Source organism: Ovis canadensis, chromosome 17 (assembly GCF_042477335.2).
Source record: "Ovis canadensis isolate MfBH-ARS-UI-01 breed Bighorn chromosome 17, ARS-UI_OviCan_v2, whole genome shotgun sequence".
NCBI lineage: Eukaryota > Metazoa > Chordata > Mammalia > Artiodactyla > Bovidae > Ovis > Ovis canadensis.
The window spans coordinates 47,211,287-47,229,669 of record NC_091261.1 but is presented as its reverse complement, the minus strand read 5'-3'; the positions used below and the strand labels follow the sequence as shown (position 1 = coordinate 47,229,669).

Here is an 18,383-nt window from a genome sequence, read left to right as displayed (position 1 = left end):
GAAACATTTTTCATTGTAAAAGCTGGCATTAAAATGTTTGTGTACCCCCATGTTCATTGCAGCATTGTTTATAATAGCCAGGACATGGAAGCAACCTAGATGTCCATCAGCAGATAAATGGATAAGAAAGCTGTGGTACTTTGGCCCATTTTTTGATTGGGTCGTTTATTTTTCTGGAATTGAGCTGCATAAGTTGCTTGTATATTTTTGAGATTAGTTGTTTGTCCTAAATAGACATTTCTCCAAAGAAGACATACGAATGGCAAACAAACACATGAAAAGATGCTCAACATCACTCATTATTAGAGAAATGCAAATCAAAACCACAATGAGGTACCACTTCACACCAGTCAGAATGGCTGCGATCCAAAAATCTGCAAGCAATAAATGCTGGAGAGGGTGTGGAGAAAAGGGAACCCTCCTACACTGTTGGTGGGAATGCAAACTAGTACAACCACTATGGAGAACAGTGTGGAGATTCCTTAAAAAATTGCAAATAGAACTACCTTATGACCCAGCAATCCCACTGCTGGGCATACACACCAAGGAAACCAGAATTGAAAGAGACACATGTACCCCAATGTTCATCGCAGCACTGTTTATAATAGCCACGACATGGAAACAACCTAGATGTCCATCAGCAGATGAATGGATAAGAAAGCTGTGGTACATATACACAATGGAGTATTACTCAGCCGTAAAAAAGAATTCATTTGAATCAGTTCTGTTGAGATGGATGAAACTGGAGCCGATTATACAGAGTGAAGTAAGCCAGAAAGAAAAACACCAATACAGTATACTAACACATATATATGGAATTTAGGAAGATGGCAATGACGACCCTGTATGCAAGACAGGAAAAAAGACACAGATGTGTATAACGGACTTTTGGACTCAGAGGGAGAGGGAGAGGGTGGGATGATTTGGGAGAATGGCATTCTAACATGTATACTATCATGTAAGAATTGAATCGCCAGTCTATGTCTGACGCAGGATACAGCATGCTTGGGGCTGGTGCATGGGGATGACCCAGAGAGAGGTGGGGAGGGAGGTGGGAGGGGGGTTCATGTTTGGGAATGCATGTAAGAATCAAAGATTTTAAAATTTAAAATAAATAAATTAATTAATTAATTAAAAATTAAAAAAAAAAGAAAGCTGTGGTACATATACACAATGGAGTATTACTCAGCCATTAAAAAGAATACATTTGAATCAGTTCTAATGAGATGGATGAAACTGGAGCCAAAGGTGTCCATCAGCAGATAAATGGATAAGAAAGCTGTGGTACATATGCACAATGGAGTATTACTCAGCCATTAAAAAGAATACATTTGAATCAGTTCTAATGAGATGGATGAAACTGGAGCCAATTATACAGAGTGAAGTAAGCCAGAAAGAAAAACACCAATATAGTATACTAACACATATATATGGAATTTAGAAAGATGGTAACGATAACCCTGTATGCAAGACAGCAAAAGAGACACAGATGTATAGAATAGTCATATGCCCTCTGAGGGAGAGGGAGAGGGTGGGATGATTTGGGAGAATGGAATTGAAATATGTATAATATCATATAAGAAACGAATCACAGTCTAGGTTCGATGCAGGATATAGGATGCTTGGGGCTGGTGCACTAGGATGACCCAGAGGGATGGTATGGGGAGGGAGGAGGGAGGGGGGTTCAGGATTGGGAACATGTGTACACCAGTGGTGGATTCATGTTGGTGTATGGCAAAACCAATACAATATTGTAAAGTAAAAATAATAATAATAATTAATAAATTTTAAAAATGTTTGTATATTTAATAATGTGGATATAGATTTCTGGGTTATGATGGCTGATTTGTTCTCACCTATCAAGCAAATGTAAACATTAAAAATGCACAGGATGACCTGGATGGAAACATTGATCAGTTGTTCATCCACTAACTCAAGCATGTGTGCCCTCTTTATTTCCATTGTCATCTACCATATCCATAGGAAAGTTGGATTTGAAATATAATTATAACTAATGATTTCACCATGTTGTTTCTATTGTGTGTTATGTTTCTTAGAAGGCTACATTTCCAAAATAATATTAATATCACATACAATTTACATATTGTGTCTTATTATCTTTCCCAATATGTAGACAAGGCAATTGGGACACAAAGAGCTTGAATCACTTGCCAAAAACCGCACGGTGTCAAGTAAAGGACATGAAATTCGATCTCAAATTCTATAATTAAAATTCTTAATCACTACACTATGATCATAAAAATGATAATTTTTTAAAGAAATCCTAGGACTTCATCAGTACAGGCCATGCACACCTTTGCTACTTAAAATATCATCCTATGATCTTTTAAATGTATATCCCATCATAACATTTACTGACTTCTGTTATTACCTGTTTTAACTCTTCCAGACCTTCAATTGTTAAGGACAAATCTATCCATGTTCTCACATCAATTTTTATCAATTTCATAAAACATGATTCTTTTGAAAGTATATAGTTTCAATTTCAATAAAGTTGAATTTATAGTTGGATAGTTTCAAAATACAAAAACCAGACTCAGATACTAAGCATGTGGTAACAAGTATTCATGTCAAGCTAGAGCAGTGAAGAGTTGGATCAAATGAGATCTAGGTCTATACTTTATCATCTGACACTAGCAAGTACTTTCTTATTATTACAAGTTGCTGTGATTTTATGGGTCTTACCCCCTTCAGCTATTGTTTTTTATTATCTTCTCTCAAATGGAAAGAACTTTAGTTTCTAATTTCCTGCAACAGAAGCTTTGTGGTTGTGGAAGACACTCAGTCATGTCTGACTCTTTGAGACCCCATGGGACAGTAGCCTGCCAGGCTCCTCTGACCATGGGATTTCCCAGTCAACAATACTGGAGTGGTTTGCCATTTCCTTCTCCAGGGGATCTTCCCAACCCAGGGATTGAAACTGGGCCTCCTGCATTGTAGGCAGATTCTTTACCATCTGAGCCACCAGGGAAATCCAAGAGAAGCTTTAAAAGATTTTATATATATATATGTATATATACATATATATATATACACACACATATATATACACACACATATATATACACATACATATATATGCACATATATATGTACACATATATAAATATATACATATATACATACATATATATATACATGTATATATACACATATATAAATATATATATTCATTATTTGGAGTAAGAACAGAACATGTGTAGCAAGCATTAATGCTACATTTATAAAACCTTAAAGTCAAATCATGTTCTTTAATTTTTACTTGCAGTGTCTTAGAGTTGTATATTACATTCCTATTAAACATCGTTTGTAAATTATTAACAGAACCATTAAGATCTTTTCCCTTTTTACTCCTTTAATTTAAATCTTTTTGAAACTTGATATTAAATGATGATGTTACGTGTTTCCAAGCTGATTTTTAAAGTCATATATATCATTGATTTTCATATTATAATACTTGAAATACAAGTTTTTCTAAAGCACCTGTAACCTAAAGAGACAAGTCAAAAACAGTATTTGTGCTGTAACTAGCTAGAAATGTGTTATATCCTTTCCACAGTGGCTGTTAGTTGATTGCTGACGGATGAGATGATTTCCACTCTATAAAGCTGAAGGACTGACTTATGTGGGATGTGTGCAGAGGAGTCAGTAACTATTACCTTCTGAGATCCTTCTTTGTGTGTACCTCATGTTTGACCAATGTATAAGCGGGATTCTAACGATCATTTCTGCATGGTAACTTTCAGATGAATTGGGAGGGCACTTTTCAGATGTAAATTAAGTCTGAATCCAAATAATAATAATAATAATAAACTAAACTCTGTACCAGATGACTTTATTATGGATTGATATGTGCCCTCCCCAAAGATATGTTAAAGCCTTAACCTGAGGACATCAGAATGTAAACTTTTTTTGGAAATAGAGTAATTTTCATGTATTTCGATGATGTTAGATGAAGTCCTGCTGGAGCAGGGAAGACCCTTAATCCAATATGACTGGTATCCTTTGAAGAAGAGACAAGATGATGTGAAGACAGTACACAGAGAGTAGCTATGCGACTGTAGAGGCAGAGACTGAGTGATGCACTACAAGCCAAGGAATATTTGGTGCTACCTGAGGCCGAAGAAGGGAAGAAAAGACTCCTCCAAGAAGCTTCTAAGGGGGGATGGCCTTGCCAACACCTCAGTCTCAGATACTGAGCCTCCAGAACTGAGAGAGAGGTTGTCTGAGCCACAAAGTTTGCCAAACCTTGTTACTGCTACTGTAGGAAATTAATATTAACTTGGATGTAGTAGAAACCTAAAACAGCTACTAGTGAGTGCTTTCAATACCATTTTCCAGTGATGTTCAGTTTTTCCATTGGGGCTCAGATGTGGATCTTATAATAGCTGGATTTGGTCAAATTATGTGTCATATCCAACCAGTGTTTACAGTAGTACATACATGTTAATAGAGAGTAAAAATATTATAAAATAAAAAAGTAAGACTCAAAACCAAAAACACTACATTTGAATATGTCAGGCACACAAAGATCAAGGTGACATGTTTTAGTTATAATTCATTTAATTGAATTGCCTAGTCATCTCTGATTATTATCAGAAGTTTAAATTTCTAAAGAATTTCATTTGTGAAAAATAAATTATGAGTTATATACCAACATAGCTATCTGAATGAAAAGTTTACTATTCTTACCCTAAATTTCAAAGTTTCATTCCTTGAATTCCAGTACCTAGGACTTATAGCTGTTCTATAAATATAAGTTGGATTAAAGAAGATAATGAAAATGATATATATTTTAATTAACTGAAATAGACAAGTCAATTGGCTCAGAAGGTCACTTTGATAATGACTCCTCTAAGTTACACTATCCCAAAGCTTGTATGCTTGCAAAATAAAACTGATATTCCACATTGTTGATTTTTTAAAAATAAGCCATTAAATTAACTATGAAATATGAATGGCATGATGTTGTGAAAATAAATAATTGATTTTTTAAAAATTATTTTTACTGTTAAGCACAGAAGCAAAATCTACCTAAGATCCAGTATAGGAATTATCAGGCAGTCAGCAGCATTCCTCAGAGCTAGTACTAATTTCCTAGTCATTCTGGATTGGCTTCTCTCCCTTTCTCCCTCAAAACCTATATGTATGTTTACAGCAAAATCTTAGGTTCCTTATTTTACATTTCCACCACTATCAACAACCAGTTTAGGTTCTTAAATGTGGGTATTTCACTTTCTTTCAGAGTAGTTTATCAGTCTCAGTAACACACACATAAAAATATGTCCATTTTTTCACAAATATAATTGCTCACATTAAAAAAACTGTGTATTAAAATATTCACTTAACAAATTTTATGTATGTATCATTTTGGTGACAATTTTCAAAGACATGAAGTTTAATAATATAGACATAACATTAAAACTGGATTTAATATAGTTGATTTTTGATTATTGAAAAAGTGCTAAATAGATCAATAATTTAGTACTTTCTTAAATCACTTATTGACATTATGTTATAGATGTATTCAATTGCTTTTCAATAATGTCCTTGAATATTAGCTAAGCAAGCTCCCATAAGAAAATTAAAAAAATTACAAAAGCTCCAGAACATGTCTGGTGATATTTTATAAATTCTATAAATAGAGAACTGGCAATTCCTTTTGACATTTAAGGTATAGAAATCTGTCAAAAGTAAATGCCTCTTTTAAATTGTGTAACATCATATAAGGATCTTGTATGATGTTACTTGAAATTAACAACTTACATTTGTTACTTGAAATTCATACTGCTGAAAAAGTAGTCAAATATTTCTCTTAAAATATTTTATGCCTACAGTCAAACAATATGAATTAAATATTTTTATCAATATGGTAAAAACACACAAATATAAATATATTGAATATATTATACTTAAATAAGTTTGTTAATCATTAATCATACCTGAGTTAGTTCATTAATATCTACAAGTCCATTACTGTCGGCATCAAAATATTTAAACATTTGATCCACCAGCAACTTCTTCCGAAATACGTCATCACCATTAGGGTTTTCATTGTCTTGTGTGATGTATTTTTGATTTTGTAAATCTAAAAGCATACTTTTCATCTTGCTGTATTCAATGGCCTTGCAGTTATCTCCTGTAACAAAAGAACTAAGTTATTTTCAAAGCAATATTATTAAAAGGGAATCATTTTTTTAATTAATGCTCAAAGTTGATACCTAGCAGATAACATATTTTGTATATAATATTTATGCTTCTACTTTGCATACTACACAAGGAGAAAATAATGGACCATTAACATGAGTGGGTACAAATTTTAATTGTTATCAAATTTAAAAACACAATATGTACTATGTGTTTCCTCAATGCCAAAGTCATCAGCTCTATAATGGACACAGAAAAAAAGATAACTTCAACTGGCTCCAAGGCTTAAATACATTATCTTAGTTTAACTCCTCATTATACATGATTAGAGTGATAATTTCAGAGATTTTGAACATGAAGTTTAGGGAGAGGAAATGACTTACCCAAGCGTAAGCTTAGATTGTATTGCATTTTGAACTTTAGCTCATGTCTAGTTCCAAACTAGTATAGCAAGTTTCTAATTGGAAGTGCATTTTTTTAATATTTAGATTTATTTTGAAGAATTTTGTGTGTATGTACTTACAATTTTTAAAAAAATTTTTAACCATGCTAAACTCATATTTGCTTTCTTCTGAAAGTCTATTTTTCTGATATTTATCTATCTCTCCTTTAAGAGCACTCGGTGAATAATATGATCTATGTTTGCATTTTGTATCTTGAAGTTTTAACCTTGCAAATATCATTTCCACAACTAAAATATGAGCTTATTGAAGTAATAATGCATCACAGAATTCAATATCTTCCATAAAATAGCCCAAATACTGGGGACTTCCCATTCAATGAAAGTAGTTGTTGGCATATATCTTCAAAAATAACAGCAATTATTCTATCTTGGGCTTGCCAGGTGATGTTAGTGGTAAAGAACCTGCCTACCAATGCTGGAGACATAAGAGACCCAGGTTTGATCCCTTCGGCAGGAAGGTCCCATGGTTGGAAGAGCCTGGCAGGCCATGGTCCATAGGGTTGCAAAGAGCTGAACATGACTGAAGTGACAGCACTCACACACACACACTTCTCTCTTGACATAATTAGTTTACAAGAATTTTTCTTACAAAAATATGCATGCTGCTGTCTTCATAAATAACACATTGAAATGAATGTATGTTGATAATAAATGTGATATAAAATATTGACATACAGTCTATAAATACAGTCTATAAAATATAGTATATAACATAATTTATAAATGAAAAAGCAGGTATTATTATATTAGCTAAGAACTTTTGCAATATATCTTTAAAGAAAAAAACCTAACTTTATAATTGTGGTTCATTTTGACAATTAGGCTGCAGCAGAATCTACAATTTTAAAGATTTCTAAAGACTTAAAAATATATATCTGAGAAGCAGAGGATTGAAGAACAATATTTGAATTCTCATTCTCTTCCCAGACAAGATGGAAAACAATATTTCAGAGAGATGATATCTTATTTTTCAAAGACGTTGAAATGACTTCTGTTCAGAAATTTTAGTGTTTAACAATCCTGTCAATAACTTCTTTTCTACAGCAAGATGTAAACTTTGTGCCATGGATTAAGTCAATTTTGCATCATTTTAGTCTCAGTAAGGAATGGTAATTAGAATAGTTTTCATAAAAACACAGAAATCACTGACAAAAGAGAAAAGTAATCAAGTACAGAGGGACAGGTAGCAATTTTGGTGTCTGTGAAAGCTGCCTAAGAGGGGCCTTCAAGTATACGTGCCCATGTGTGTGTCAGGAAGAGAGAGAAACTGATCAAAGAAGGGAAAAGGAGAATAAACCATTCCAAAGCCCTCCCTGGATTTCTGTATTTGACCGTGGGCCTTCCTATCATTTCATTTGACTGATGGGAAGAAGGATGGAGTTTGGGGAGCTCCCCTGGGTCCATTGTTATAAGCAGATAAGAACATGGGAAATATAATTTAAATGCAGAACACTTTTTAGTTAATATTTGAAATTGGGGGTTTTGTTGTTGTTGTTTAGTTGCTATTGAGGAGATATAATTTGGGGTTGTTACATTCTAATTTTGACCAAATCAAGGAATACAATCATCATGTTCTTCATGAATGCTTCCATTTCCCAAATTGTAAATACCCTAGTAAAACCAGGGATTAAGTTGTTTGCTGACAATCCAAAGCTAACAAAAATAAAAGGATTACAATTAAGGCATTGATCTTCCACTGAAATGTACAATGGAAAATGAAAGTGTTAGTCACTCAGTCATGTCTGACTCTTTGTGACCCATGGACTGTAGCCCACTGGGCTCCTCTGTCCAGGTGAAAATACTGGAGTGGGTTGACATTCCCTTCTCTAGGGGATCTTCCCAAACCAGGGATCGAACCCGAGTCTCCTGCATGTACAATAAACAACCATATAATTATGGAAAATTTTATAGAATTTAGATATTTTAGATAACCTCTGTCACAGGTCTTTGTTAGTAATAGAAACTTCTATTATGAATAATAGATTACATGTAATGCAGACCTTCTATGTGCCAGGAACTTTATATATATGTAATCAGTTAACTGTCATAACAATCCAACATGAAGGACCTTATAATTACCACAATTTTACAGATGAACAAAAATTAAAGCACAGAGAGATTAAGTAACTTGTTCAAAGTTACAAAGCCAGAGAGGAGCTCAGTGACTTTTACACCCAGGCACTGTCTTATCGTTTCTAGCCTTTATTCTCTACTTTTTTCATCTTCAGAACTGAGTTTTAAAATGAACTCACACATGGTTTCAACAAATTTGTCAAAGGATTATTTGAAAAATGAAAGGCAAATATAACAATAAACTTCAGGCAAAATTACTGCTTAAATTACAGGTAGAGAAAAAAAGAACTTTCAAAGGGAGAGAGAGAGAGAGAGGAAAAAAAAAAAAAAAAAAGGAGTACTTGAGAAATAGCAGGGAAACTATAAGAAAGTACCGAAGAAGAAAAAGGGAAAAGAACTTTTCAAGAGGATGTGACGACATGATAAACATTTCAGAGTTTTTGTTTTTTAAAGGAATAAAACATGCCCATTAGATTACTTAACTTGGAGATAGCTTGTAACTTTGAAGGAACATTTTAATGAATAAGTGAAAAATCCCTATTATAATGGGCTAAAAGGAGTAAAGGCAAAATAATGATTTGAAAATATTAAATGTTTGTTTTCAGTCACGTAGTCATGTCTAACTCTTTATGATCCCATGGACTGCAACAAGCCAGACCTCCCTGTCGCTCAGCATCCCCCAAAGTTTGCCAAGTTCATGTCCATTGCATCGGCGATGCTATGCAGCCATGTCATCCTCTAAGGCCCTCTTCTCCTTCTGCCCTCAATCTTTCCCAGCATCAGGGACTTTTGGTATTAAATCTTTACCACTTTTTTAATGAGTATCAATGTGAAAAAAAAAAAAAAAAGAAGTAGCATTACTAATGAAACAGAAGTGATTTAGAAACAAACAACAATGTATATTAATATACCATGGCCTCATTCAAGAATAACTTCAGGAAGGAAGCTAGCGCGTTGATTTGTTTGTTTGGGTGAGTCCTTTCTCAATACTTAATCAACAAGTGGTGTTAGGTTGGTATAGTGAAGGAAAAGAAATGCTCTTCTGGAGTTACTTTCTGCTGCCAGAGACCAGTAAGAGAACTCCTCTGCTGTCCCTCTTCTAGACACTAAGGACAAGATGAATGAGGTCCCCAACTGGTGGTGCCTATACCCCATCTTCCTTCCTGTGAATGCAGTGATGCCAGGACTGTGCTGACTCCGGACTGAGTCATTCTAGGGCAGTTAAAATCCATCTGGCCTTGTGGGGCAAAGAAAGAGGTGGAATCTCTGACTTTTCCCCCCTTTTTTTCTCATTTAAACACTAGATTCATAATTTTACTCCAACTAAATTATTTTGTGAGCAAAAACATGATTGATAACACCACATGCCCCAAACATGCATATTAATCCTATATTATCATTATGTGCACAAGTTCTCATATGCTTTGATTTTTTTGTAAGTTAATTTTTACTGGAGTGTAGTTGATTTACAATGTTGTGTTATTAATAGCATCTGCTGTAAAGCAAAGTAAATCAATTTTATGTATACATATATACCCTCTTTTTTTAGATTATTTTCCCATGTTTCAAATTGTTTCCCATGTAAGTTATACTGAGTATTGAGTAGAGTTTCCTATGCTATACAATAGTTCCTAATTGGTTATCTATTATATAAATAGTAGTGTGTATATGTCAATCCCAATCTCACAATTTATCCTTCCCCCCACTTTCCCCTTGGTAGCCAAAAGTTGTTTGTTTGTTTGTTTTCTTTTCCTACATCTGTGACTCTATGCTTTATAAATAGGTTCAGTTATACCATTTATTTTAGATTCCACATATAAGCTATATTACGTGATATTTATCTTTTGCTTCTCCATGTCCCTATGGAACCAAGGATAGTTATATATTATATATCTGATAGTACAGCCATCAGTTTTGAGTACATGATAAGTGCTCAAAATTACAGATTCTATCAATTATGCTTAATGCTAGTGTTTCAAAAGTTGTAATTTGTTCTTAACTCTTTGAAGTTACCCTTTTATCCTTCCTCCCCATCTATCAGAAAAACATACTAATTACTTTCAACACAAAAATATTGAAATCTAAGTATATAATAATATTGCTTGCCTCTTTTTAGCATTTCTAGTTTGAAATTGATTAATTTAATTCTAATAAAAGCTGAAATCTTAGAAATTAAATAAGAAGATATTAAATATTTTATTATAGTATCAATTCTACTCATGTATTAGATTGCATACTGGAACTGTATTTTTATCAATCTATTAAATAATTGCTAATGAAAACTTTTAAAGCTTTTTAATATGTAAAAATATTTAAATTTATATAAACTATTTCTCAGACAAGTACTTTGCACTTATGACATAAGGAAAGTATCAAAACTTTAGTATGGTGATTTAATATGCATCTGTGAATCAAATTCAACATGGAAAACTATTATACTTAAGTGAATTGTAAATTGTTAAACTGTATGTTTGATGGAATTAAAATTATCTTGGTTAAAAGTAGTCTGAACAAAATAAAAAAAACAAAACAAAAAAACAACCTTTAACCTAAATGGAGCTTCTATAAAATGTGGAAAAATAAAGGTGTAAATTATTTTGTATCACATAAACTTTACTGAAATGTTCTTATCTAAAATGTTTACAGTTAAACATAAGATTAATATAAAGCTACTATGCTTCAAATGCTAATCTAATTCTGGAAATTTACTAATGCAAATATACTTATATATACCACTTCACAACTTTATACCTTTAAAGGGCCATGATTTTCTCATAGAGAAGGAATTTTAAAAAACAATCTATTTTCTTTTTCAGAGCAGTTTTATATTCAAGGAGAAATTGAGCAGAGAGTACAGATTTTTTCGTATACCCTCTGGTACTCCACATGTGCAGACTCTGTCACTATCAACATTCCCACAGGAGGAGAAAAATGATGTATCTTTAACCCAAAAAAGTCCATAGTTTATATTAGAGTTCATTAAGTACATAGGGTACTTGGTGTTGTATATTCCATGGGTTTTGACAAATGTATAATGACATGCGTACATATCTATCATACAGAATAGTTTCACTGCCTTAAAGAGCCTCTGTGCTCTGCCTGTCCATCTCTCCATCCTCCTTAACCTCTGACAAACACTGACGTTTTTAATTGTTTCAAAAGTTCTGCCTTTTTCAGACTATCATATAGTTGGAATCACACATAACCCTAACCCTGGCCCAATTCAATATGTAGCCTTCTCAGACTGGCTTCTGAGAAGCAAATACATTCAAGGTTCCTCTGTCATGGCTTGTTAGCTCTTTTTTGTTTGTTTGTTTTAAATCGCTGAATACACTGTCTGGATGTACCACAGTATATTTATTCATTTACCTACTGAAGGACATCTTGTTACTTTCAATTTTTGGTAATTTTGAATGAAACTGTTGTAAACATCCCTGTCTAGAGTAAGTTAACTCTACTCTCCCTGGGTAAAGTTAAGTTTTCATATCCTTAGGTTAGATCCTAAGGAGCATGATTAGTTTGTTTTGAAACAAAAGAAAGAAAGAAAAGAAAATTGCCACATTTTTTTTTCCCAAAGTAGCTTATACCATTTTGCATTCTCATCAGTAACGCATGAGAGCTCCTTTTGCTCCAAACCTTCACCAGCAGTTGGTGCTGTCGGTGTTTTGGACTTCATCATTCTGATAGGAGTGTAGTGGCATCTCATTGTTTCACAGGGAATCTCAAGTGAATGAGAGACTATATTTTACAGGAGACATTAGTCCCATTGCCTTTCCCCTGCTCTTTACACAGACACAATGTGATTTGACTTAAATTTTATATCTCCTTGAATACCATTGATTTGTTAAATAAAAATGATTAGAAACATAATTAATTGATTGATATTCTTACTGATTAATTTGGGAATTAATATTATTAGAAATAAAAGGAAAGCATTGTGAGTTAAATATTCATTCTCCAATCACATTGTTCTTTATGATGTAACTTTTGTCAATTATATGCCACGTTGTCATTGTCTGGCACACTAAGCGTGGGAGGCTGTGACCTGGTGCACTAAGCGCGCTGGAGAGGAGTTACCCCACGTAGGAGGTCAGGGGCAGCAGCCGAGACTGCCAGGCTCCAACGGCGCAGGAACGGCGGAGAGGAGCTACCCTGCGTCTGAGGTCAGGGGTGGTGGCCCTGAGGAGCCACGCTACACCAGAGGCCAGGGAAGGCAGCTGGGATGAGCCACCTGGCACCCAAGGCCAGGGGCAGCGGCCGGGAGGAGCAACCCGAGGAGCAGTGGCTGTGCGGGCACAGGAGGGCCTAGAGGAGCCATTCCACGTTGAAGGTCAGGAAGGGCAGTGGTAAGGAGATACCCCTCGTCCAAGGTAAGGAGCAGCTGCTGTGCTTTGGTGGAGCAGCCGTGAAGAGATACCCCATGCCCAAGGTAAGAGAAACCCAAGTAAGATGGTAGGTGTTGGGGCATGAGAGGGCAGACACACTGAAACCATACTCACAGAAAACTAATCAATCTAATCACACTAGGATCATAGCCTTGTCTAACTCAATGAAACCAAGCCATACCTATAGGGAAAACCAAGACGGGTGGGTCATGGTGGAGAGGTCTGACAGAATGTGGTCCACTGGAGAAGGGAGTGGCAAACCACTTCAGTATTCTTGCCTTGAGAACCCCATGAACAGTATGAAATGGCAAAATGATAGGATACTGAAAGAGGAACTCCCCAGGTCATTAGGTGCCCAATATGCTACTGGAGATCAGTGGAGAAATAACTCCAGAAAGAATGAAGGGATGGAGCCAAAGCAAAAACAATACCCAACTGTGGATGCAACTGGTGATAGAAGCAAGGTTCGATGCTGTAAGAGCAATATTGCATAGGAACCTGGAATGTCAAGTCCATGAATCAAGGCAAATTGGAAGTGGTCAAACAAGAGATGGTAAGAGTGAACATCGACATTCTAGGAATCAGAGAACTAAAATGGACTGGAATGGGTGAATTTAACTCAAATGACTATTATATCTACTACTGCGGGCAGGAATCCCTCAGAAGAAATGGAGTAGCCATCATGGTCAACAAAAGAGTCCAAAATGCAGTACTTGGATGGAATCTCAAAACAACAGAATGAACTCTGTTCATCTCCAAGACAAACCATTCAATATCACAGTAATCCAAGTCTATGCCCCAACCAGTAACTCTGAAGAAGCTGAAGTTGAACAGTTCTATGGAGACCTACAAGACCTTTTAGAACTAACACCCAAAAAAATGTCCTTTTCATTATAGGGGACTGGAATGCAAAAGTAAGAAGTCAAGAAACACTTGGAGTAACAGGCAAACTTGGCCTTGGAATGCAGAATGAAGCAGGGCAAAGACTAATAGAGTTTTGCCAAGAAAATGCACTGGTCATAGCAAACACCCTCTTCCAACAACACAAGAGAAGACTCTACACATGGACATCACCAGATGGTCAACACTGAAATCAGATTGATTATATTCTACGCAGCCAAAGATGGAGAAGCGCTATACAGTCAACAAAAACAAGACCAGGAGCTGACTGTGGCTCAGATCATGAACTCCTTATTGCTAAATTCAGACTCAAATTGAAGAAAGTAGGGAAAATTGCTAGACCATTCAGGTATGACCTAAATCAAATCCCTTATGATTATACAGTGGAGTGAGAAATAGATTTAAGAGCCTAGATCTGATAGTGCCTGATGAACTATGGAATGAGGTGTGTGACATTGTACAGGAGACAGGGATCAAGACCATCCCCATGGAAAAGAAATGCAAAACAGCAAAACGGCTGTCTGGGGAGGCCTTACAAATAGCTGTGAAAAGAAGAGAGGCAAAAAGCAAAGGAGAAAAGGAAATATATAAGCATCTGAATGCAGAGTTCCAGAGAATAGCAAGTAGAGATAAGAAAGCCTCCAGTGATCAATGCAAAGAAATAGAGGAAAAGAACAGAATGGGAAAGACTAGAGATCTTTTCAAGAAAATTAGACATACCAAGGGAACATTTCATGCAACTATCGGCTCGATAAAGGACAGAAATGGTATGGACCTAACAGAAGCAGAAGATATTAAGAAGAGGTTGCAGGAATACACAGAAGAACTGTACAAAAAAGATCTTCATGACCTAGATAATCATGATGGTGTGATCACTAATCTAGAGCCAGACATCCTGGAATGTGAAGTCAAGTGGGCCTTAGAAAGCATCACTATGAACAAAGCTAGTGGAGGTCATGGAGCTGTTTCAAATCCTGAAAGATGATGCTGTGAAAGTTCTGCACTCAATATGCCAGCAAATATGGAAAACTCTGCAGTGGCCACAGGACTGGGAAAGGTCAGTTTTCATTCCAATCCCAAAGAAAGGCAATGCCAAAGAATATTCAAACTACCGCACTATTGCACTCATCTCACACGCTAGTAAAGTAATGCTCAAAATTCTCCAAGCCAGGCTTCAGCAACACGTGAACTGTGAACTCCCTGATGTTCAAGGTGGTTTTAGAAAAGGCAGAGGAACCAGAGATCAAATTGCCAACGTCTGCTGGATCATGGAAAAAGCAAGAGAGTTCCAGAAAAACATCTATTTCTGCTTTATTGACTATGCCAAAGCCTTTGACTGTGTGGATCACAATAAACTGGAAAATTCTGAAAGAGATGGGAATACCAGACCACCTAACCTGCCTCTTGAGAAATCTGTATGCAGGTCAGGAAGCAATAGTTAGAACTGGGCGTGGAACAACAGACTGGTTCCAAATAGGAAAAGAAGTACATCAAGGCTGTATATTATCACCCTGCTTATTTAACTTATGTGCAGAGTACATCATGAGTAATGCTAGACTGGAAGAAGCACAAGCTGGAATCAAGATTGCCGGGAGAAATATCAATAATCTCAGATATACAGATAACACCACCCTTATGGCAGAAAGTGAAGAGGAATTAAAAAAGCCTCTTGATGAAATTGAAAGAGGAGAGTGAAAAAGTTGGCTTAAAGCTCAAAACGAAGATCATGGTATCTGGTCCCATCACTTCATGGGAAATAGATGGGGAAACAGTGGAAACAGTGACAGACTTTATTTTGGGGGGCTCCAAAATCACTGCAGATGGTGATTGCAGCCATGAAATTAAAAGACGCGTGCTCCTTGGAAGAAACGTTATGACCAACCTAGATCGCATATTCAAAAACAGAGAAATTACTTTGCCAACTAAGGTCCGTCTAGTCAAGGCTATGGTTTTTCCAGTGGTCATGTATGGATGTGAGAGTTGGACTGTGAAGAAAGCTGAGCGCCGAAGAATTGATGCTTTTGAACTGTGGTGTTGGAGAAGACTCTTGAGAGTCCCTTGGACTGCCAGGAGATCCAACCAGTCCATTCTGAAGGAGATCAGCCCTGGGATTTCTTTGGAAGGAATGATGATGCTAAAGCTGAACCTCCAATACTTTGGCCACCTCATGTGAAGAGTTGACTCATTGGAAAATTATTTAATGCTGGGAGGGATTGGGGGCAGGAGGAGAAGCGGACGACAGAGGGTGAGATGGCTTGATGGCATCACTTACTCGATGGACATGAGTCTGAGTGAACTCCGGGAGTTGGTGATGGACAGGGAGGCCTGGCGTGCTGCGATTCATGGGGTCGCAAAGAGTTGGCCATGACTGAGCAACTGAACTGAACTACATCTGATACATTTAATACCACAGTATTAAATTGGGGTTTGAGTTTCTAGCTTGCCAAAAGTTAACATATATTAAAGTTTCAGTGACAGTGCTCTAGTAACCAAGTCACTTTGCTCTCTTTACCCTGAAAGAACATTAATTAAAATGACTTTGAGGGATGAGATTAGGTATCCTAGACTCTGTTTTCAATTATATTCATTAAATGTGACACACTTTGGAGCAAGTAGGCAATTTAGCTGTTACTATTCCCATTTTCTCACATCATCTTCACAAACACAATCACATAAAGTAAAAATGCAGAGAATGCTGACAGAAAATACAACAAAATAATAGAGTATAACAATGGTGATGATTATCTAGGATGTTTGGGAACTTAAGTGAAACATGTAAATTTATCTTACCTGAAGTAAATACAATTTATTATATTAATTATAATTGTTCAAATATATGATTATAGTGTTTAGTGAAAAGTCTTTTTAAGCCATTAACTGCATAGTCAAAACCAAGAAAATATAATATGCTTCATATGAAAAGGCATAGTTCCTATAGAATGTATGATAGGTAATACTGTCAAATAGTTTGTGAAATTATTTCCCAATTAACTATGTTTTCTGGAAACCTCTGGAAAAATATTTTGTACATACTATGTAATAAGACCTTTCATTTTTTTTTAACATTTTACTAATGTCTGTTGAGACTTAGTGCATATTGCCTTAAATATTACACCACATTTTCCTACAGTTCTTGTATGCTCTATTTTTCTAGAGGTTTTTAATTTTGATTAATATTACCACAGATTTATATTACTTCTAGGAGTAAATATATATAAGACATATTGTTTAACTTTTAAAGAATTTGATAAAAATTTTGAAAAAATTTAACCGTTACAAAAAAGTGAATCTATCACTGGGTCAGAGTCAAAACTAAGACTCATATAACTCCACTAAGAGTAGGGCTGCTAGTACTTCTGAACACTAAATAATCATAGCACTCAAATACGTGGTTTTCAATGAAAATTTTGTTGTTCATATTGATCTTACAGAATATAAACTATTCATATCTGTGAAGCCACAAGGATATAATGATTTTAATCCAGTATTTACATAGGAATTATGATGTGCTGGCACTGTATAAGTACTTTACAGATAATTCATTTAATCTTCAAAATGATCATGTGAAGTAAGTGCAAAGACTATGCCATCTCCTTGAAACATATTAATAATAAGCCCAATGACAGGCTCCACATTTGACTTTACATGAAAGATGTAGAAACTTCTGACCCTAGAATTGTAAGCCCATCATTTAGAAATTAACTCAGACATATCTCATGAGATATAGAGGATGCACAAGATATGTCTATTTGTGTTTTAAGAAGATAGTGGTTTTAATTATTATTATGTTTCTGTTATTCTAAAAATTCATTGAAATTCTGTCAAGAGTTTACAATCTTCTGATGACTGCCTGCATACTTATAAACTGTTATGCATTTCAATAATAAATCATGTGTTTTCTCTCTTCTATACTGAGACAGAGAGGTCTTGGTTGGTAAGATTTTTACTTTCTCCAACAATCTTTAGGGGTATTACGTAACAATGACATAAATGATTCCCCAAGCCTGTCTAAACATTATGATTTTGATAAGCACCTAATAAAATAACTTCAAAAATGTAAATAACTGGGGATATAATTACCAAGCAAATCACAATGATAGAGAAACACTGTAATATTTCTAGATAGAAAAATGCACATCAAGAAGTCATTAAGCATAGTACCTTCATTTGGAGCAAATCCAGAAATGTACTCCTATAGGAAAATAATAATATTCTTTAAGAATCAAGTTTAATGCTAAGTTTATATACATTATAGTTTGAAGTTTAGTTCATTTCATGAAGTTCATAGTTTGGTGTTAAAAGTTCCAAGATACTAGCATAGTTACATGTCTTTTTGTGGTCACTGAATATCTTATTTAGTCAAGAGTTCATATGTCTTGTCTCTTAGAATATGT

General features: G+C 35.2%; 1 protein-coding gene across 3 annotated transcripts in view; it reads right to left on the bottom strand.

The window, feature by feature from the left end:
- The window catches only part of FSTL5 (follistatin like 5), an 873,413-nt gene that overhangs the window by 455,162 nt on the left and 399,868 nt on the right, over positions 1–18,383 (bottom strand). For all 3 annotated transcript variants that reach the window (XM_069557498.1, XM_069557499.1, XM_069557500.1), the window contains exon 4: positions 5,964–6,160. In XM_069557498.1, coding sequence (XP_069413599.1) covers positions 5,964–6,160 — 197 coding nt within the window. The remainder of the gene's footprint in view (positions 1–5,963; positions 6,161–18,383) is intronic.